Genomic DNA, 5,766 nt, shown 5'->3' on the forward strand with positions numbered 1-5,766 from the left:
TAGAGTGATTGTGTGAAGAACATTTTCAAACAAAATTACCCTTAGACACTAGGACTGATCATGGATCGAATCGGTTCAGTTTAGCTCAATCCAATCCTCACGGTTCCTTACTTCTTTACTCCCATTCTCAAAGTCACCTCCCCCAACTTTCCCCAAAAAAAAAATGTCCGCCTCCCCTCTTCTCAATTTCCATCGCCCGTTGTTCTAGATTGGATTCGCCGTTCACAAGCTTCAGCCGCTGGCCAAATTCTTGATTCATACAAATTTTATCAAGAGTAGTGTTATTGCGAGCGCGCTGTCACGGGCCTAGAGATTTGGCGCAGCGGCACGGCCCGTGCGGCACCAAGGCGTTGCTTCAGCTCGCGCAAGCGCCCTGGTCAGCCACCACGACCTGCCCTCCCAAGGATACATGCTGACTGGTTTCGGCCTGCCATGGCCTCGTCAGGGGAACGGCTCCAGCTCCCGACCAGTTTGTGCAGGGATGGCCAACTCCCTTCTTCATAGTCAAGTCCACGACCAGCGACAAGCACCTCGAACTGAACCGAGTCGACCTGCCTGAACTCTGAAGAGGTACCATCCTGTGGTCCTGCACGCCCCTTCCCTGGAACCATTCCCAGTCAATGAATGTTCTTAGCCAACCAGCATGCGTATCTTCTATGCTCATGGCGTCGTTAGGAATCGGATCGTGACATTCTCCCCCACCCAAATCCTGCGACGCCCTCGTCGCAGTGCGGCGCTGACTCCGCTGCGTCCAACAATCCAAAGCCTGTCTCCTCCAAGTGGTATGCTCACCTGCCCACCATCGCTTCCTTGTACAACCCCTGGCTGCACTCGCCCAATGATAGGGTTTCGGGCTAAAGGGACGCCCACTTCTTCGGGACGCAACCCCACGTTATGCCGCCTCCGCGACACCCCGAGCAAACAAGCGCCCTCCGGCTGACTTGATACCCGCCCTTCACAACGGTTTGCACGCCTCTTGAACTTGCAAGAACTTTGGTGCGCGCGGCCCTCCGGCCATCCGATGCGCGCGGCCCTCCGGCCCTTCAAGGACGCGTCTTCATGGGGAGATGGAGGCTCTCCTCCAACAGCATTGATTGCCCACCGACGCTTTTTCAGTGCACCGTCTTCATTCTCAAGACCCCCGGATCGACAAGGGGGCACACCTCTGTGCTTTTCCCCAAGTCCTGCTCTGATACCATTTGTCACGGGCCTAGAGATTTGGCGCAGCGGCACGGCCCGTGCGGCACCAAGGCGTTGCTTCAGCTCGCGCAAGCGCCCTGGTCAGCCACCACGACCTGCCCTCCCAAGGATACATGCTGACTGGTTTCGGCCTGCCATGGCCTCGTCAGGGGAACGGCTCCAGCTCCCGACCAGTTTGTGCAGGGATGGCCAACTCCCTTCTTCATAGTCAAGTCCACGACCAGCGACAAGCACCTCGAACTGAACCGAGTCGACCTGCCTGAACTCTGAAGAGGTACCATCCTGTGGTCCTGCACGCCCCTTCCCTGGAACCATTCCCAGTCAATGAATGTTCTTAGCCAACCAGCATGCGTATCTTCTATGCTCATGGCGTCGTTAGGAATCGGATCGTGACAGCGCGCTTGCAACAGCACTCGCGTGCACCCCTTTTTTAGCCGTAGGATGTGGCCTCCTTGAGATTTGAGTCTCTCATCTCACTTTTAAATAAATAAAAAGAGTCATTTTATTTGCATAAGAATTTAATTATTTATTTTAAAAAAAATAAAATTAAAGGAGCTTGAGGCGCAAAAAGAAGCTAAGAAGGGAGATTGAGCGGGAGCAAGTTCTTTGGGAAATATAAATGATGGAAAAAAATCCAAATACTGTTGCAACACCGGCAAGTATTTTTCCTTAAGCCACTTCAATCCTATTGAACCATTTGTACAGTTATTCGTAAACTCCGATTCATCTTCATCATTTAATCTCAAGTATGAATTACACAATGATATAGCATTAGATTTTATAGAAGAAACTCATGATGCCTCCAGCCAGAGATAGTGTCCTGTGAAAAAAACATCACAACAAGCTAATAAAGTAGTGTTGGAACTCCAAGCAGCATTCAGCAAGGATAAGGATACACCTTCCAACAACTAGGGTTACAATTTAGATTTCAAATAAATAAATAAAAAGTTCCCATCATCACTTAACACCCTCACCCTTCACCCTTTCACTGGTTCCTTCAAAAAAAAAAAAATTTTAAAAATATAGCATGTTAGATGTTTAAATTAAAAAACAGTGAAAGACTTCATACTCTCACGGATGAAAGACATACCTCCCGTCTAGAGCTTGAGGCGCAAAAAGAAGCTAAGAAGGGACATTGAGCGGGAGCAAGTTCTTTGGAAAATATAAATGATGGAAAAAAATCCAAATACTGTTGCAACACCGGCGATGAAAACTTAGATTGAGGGCTGTGCCATTTGGGAGTTTGATATATATATGCATGTGACTTGAAATTTGGGGGAAAACAAATAAACTGTGGATGTTAAACTGTGGATGTGGCTTGGATTCTATAATTCTGAATTTTGGAATTTGGATATTTGTGTTGATTTAATCTGTTTTGAAATTTCAGAGTAGACGCAATCTTATTTCACACCATCCTGTAAAGTGCAAGCTGTAAACCTGTAAATAAATATGGCATTGCATATTTTTATGCACTTTATGGGATGGAGCAAAATAAGATTGTGTCTGCTCGGAAGATCATCTCGGGCAAGTCATAGCCCTTACACAAAAATTTATAAAACTTTTTCGCCAAATATTCAATTGCATAATTTACTGTTGTATCCTACATATGTATCAGACAATTGTGGCCATGGAAAAAATATTGTATTGAGCACTTTGTTAATCGTAATTTACTTTAAATTAAATAATTACACAAATACAATTTAACAATAAATTTCATTAAACCCAATTAATCAATTAAGAAAAACACATAAGTCACATAAATAAATAAAAATGCAATAAAAATCAAAATTTAAATTCCCATTTTATCATTTTGAATTTCTTCACCTCTTAAACTTCCTCAAAGATTAATAACTACTATGTTATAATTATATACGATTTCTATCTCACCATGAATTTTCAATTTTAACTATTCTATAATTAATTAATTAATTTTTTTTTACAAATATCAAAAAATTATCCAAATAAGCTGTTTGATTTAAAATGTATGGATTTAAATTTAATCATTCATCAAGTTTAATTTATACGTACAATATGTGTAGTTTGATTTGAGAGGCTTTTATGTGTGGATTTCAAATAAGAAGGTGCATATATGCATATATGGAAAGAATAGTTTGAATTCATGCAGGCAAATATTAATTTTGTACAAGGGAATATTCCAATAGAATATGTATGACTCTCATCAATAGCTAATCTATAGATATTTAAAGTAAAATTTTCCCTTATTATGTATCTAATCCTGCAACATTTGTTATATATATATATATATATATATTTGTTCCATGGCAGATTCTATTGTTAAGAGCATGCAGTAGTACGTATGGAAGAAAATATGGGTTTTAATTGTTCAGCTGAGAAATCAGTACTCCAGTATATTGAAACATCAGCAAGGATCCCCACTGACATCATTATTGAGATTCTGAGTTGGTTGCCAGTAAAAAACCTATTGAGGCTCAAGTGTGTGTGCAAGCAATGGTATGCTACAATTCAACATCACCACTTCATCAAAAAGCATGTAAGCAGGGCCATTGTTGGTAGATATCAATATAATACCATAGCTAAAACTCCACCTCCCGCCAACTCACCTCCCTCTGTCACACTCCAATTTATGTGTGGTTGTGATGGCTTGCTACTCAAGATGAACAATGCCTCTGGTAAATATTTTATTGAGAATCCAACCACCCGCCAAATACTTGAATTGCCTGATCCACATAAGGGTAGCATTGACATCTCCTTGTCTTTCATTCCATCTACGGGTGATTATAAATTGGTGTCTATCTATGATATTGATGGGAAAAAAGCTGGCAATGAAGGTTGTGAAGTTCTTACGGTTGGAAGTACTGATGATGATTCTTGGAGACCCCTCAAACTCCCTAACCTACCACTACTCCATGATGATGATATTAACAAAAACAGAGCTAATTCAGTAATTGTAACAGCTGGCTCTACCGTTCACTGCTTTCGGTTATATAATTGGATCAAATATATATCAAGATTTGGTATCTCTAGATGTGGAGAACGAGTGCTTTACGGCTACTGCTTTGTCACAAGACTTGGTCCCGGATTGGAAAAAGTCTCATGCTTTAAGTTGGAATGGAAGACTGTCATTTGTTAATAGAGTGGAAGAGGCTCTGCATGTATTGGTGTTGGAAGATGAGAAAAGGCAAAAATGGGGTGAAAAGTTTGTTATCTCCTTGGCATTCATAAAGGAAAATCAAGATATGATGGTTGATCTTGTTCCTCTGTTTGCTCAGAATGGTGATTTGTGGTTTAGGTGGAAAGAGGAAAAATACTTCGCTTATAATTTGGAGCGTGGGACCGTCAGACACACAGTGGTTGCTCCTGAAGGACGTAGAATGGGAAATAAATTCTATTGCCTCCCACCCAGCTTGGTAACTTTGAAAGGAATGCGACCGCAGCAAAAAGCACAACCAAGTACGAGTAATTAGGACCAGGTTTCATGGATACTTCATTTGTGTTACCTTCTCCTCTTTTCTTTTTCTTTTTTTGCTAAAAAATAATTTTATGGGTAATGCTTAATATTTCAGTTAAGATTTTTTTAAATAACTCCTCTTATTTGAACTATTTTTACACCAAATATTTTGGATTTTCAAATTTGTTATAATGGTTTTACCTATATGGACACGGACTTAGATCCTCTAAGTTAGCTTAAGTTGAATTCTCTGCAGATTGGCACGTGGCATTTCAAATCTATCTATAGTTTGTGTTAAACCATATCAATTTACCAAAGTTTAAAAACTGTACCGAAATAAGGAAAATGAGAAATAAGGAAAAGAAAAATTCATCGTACTTTAGCGACGTCTCGCTCCTCGTCTTTTCTTAAAAAGATTGCTCCATCTCTCTCCTCTTGCTTATTATCGCCATTGGTGAATATTTAAGCTTCTGTAATGGATTTTGTAGTTTAAATTTAAAAAAACAGATAAATTTAACAATTTAGATTTTAGAAAAAAAAAAAAAGGAGGGGTGAACTAGAGCGATGTTGCTGTTTAAATTTTAAAAAGGAGAGGAATTTTGTAATTTAGATTTCAAAAAAAAAAAAATATAGTGAAAAAATAGAGGAATTTTGCAATTTAGATTTCATCAGAAAAAAAAAAAAAAAAAAAAAAAAAAATTCAGAGTATGGTGAATTTTTCTTATTTCAAACCTTTCTTATCTCAAAATGGTATTTTCTTATCTCAAAATGGTGCAATTTTCAAACTTTCTTTAACTTGTTTAAGATTTAACATAGATGATCCAAGTCTGATAGACACTAATTAACGTGGTTTAATACAAGCAGATGGATTTTAAATGTCACGTGTCATTATGCAGAGAATTCAACTTGTCAATATGCAGAAAATTCAACTTATGATAACTTAGAGAAGATTTAACTTAGAGGATCCAAGACCGATAGACACACATAAAAAAAAAAAAATATATATATATATATATATATATATATGGACTTTGCCCTCACTAATGTCAAGGGCAACATTATTGGTTGGTATTAAATAATGCTAAATTACATTATTAACATAATTTAATAGACATTATCACTAATATCCAAGGGCA

General features: G+C 39.1%; 1 protein-coding gene across 1 annotated transcript; it reads left to right on the plus strand.

Moving 5' to 3' along the window:
* Window positions 1-3,517: 3,517 nt before the first annotated feature.
* Window positions 3,518-4,646, plus strand: LOC132288607 (putative F-box protein At5g50220). Its single transcript, XM_059789871.1, has 2 exons — window positions 3,518-4,027; window positions 4,137-4,646. Exons 1-2 carry the CDS (start codon window positions 3,518-3,520, stop codon window positions 4,644-4,646), a joined length of 1,020 nt encoding a protein of 339 aa, XP_059645854.1.
* Window positions 4,647-5,766: the final 1,120 nt, after the last annotated feature.

This window comes from Cornus florida, unplaced genomic scaffold, assembly GCF_030987335.1.
Source record: "Cornus florida cultivar Cherokee Brave unplaced genomic scaffold, ASM3098733v1 CherokeeBrave_3.0.0_Hap2_scaffold_130, whole genome shotgun sequence".
Classification (NCBI taxonomy): Eukaryota; Viridiplantae; Streptophyta; class Magnoliopsida; order Cornales; family Cornaceae; genus Cornus; species Cornus florida.

Excerpts from the sequence above, each read along its gene's own strand:
- LOC132288607 (XM_059789871.1), top strand. The coding sequence starts at position 3,518 with ATGGAAGAAAATATGGGTTTTAATTGTTCAGCTGAGAAATCAGTACTC. Across the intron at positions 4,028-4,136 it reads AAGGTTGTGAAGTTCTTACG|CTGGCTCTACCGTTCACTGC; the intron begins GTTGGAAGTACT and ends TAATTGTAACAG.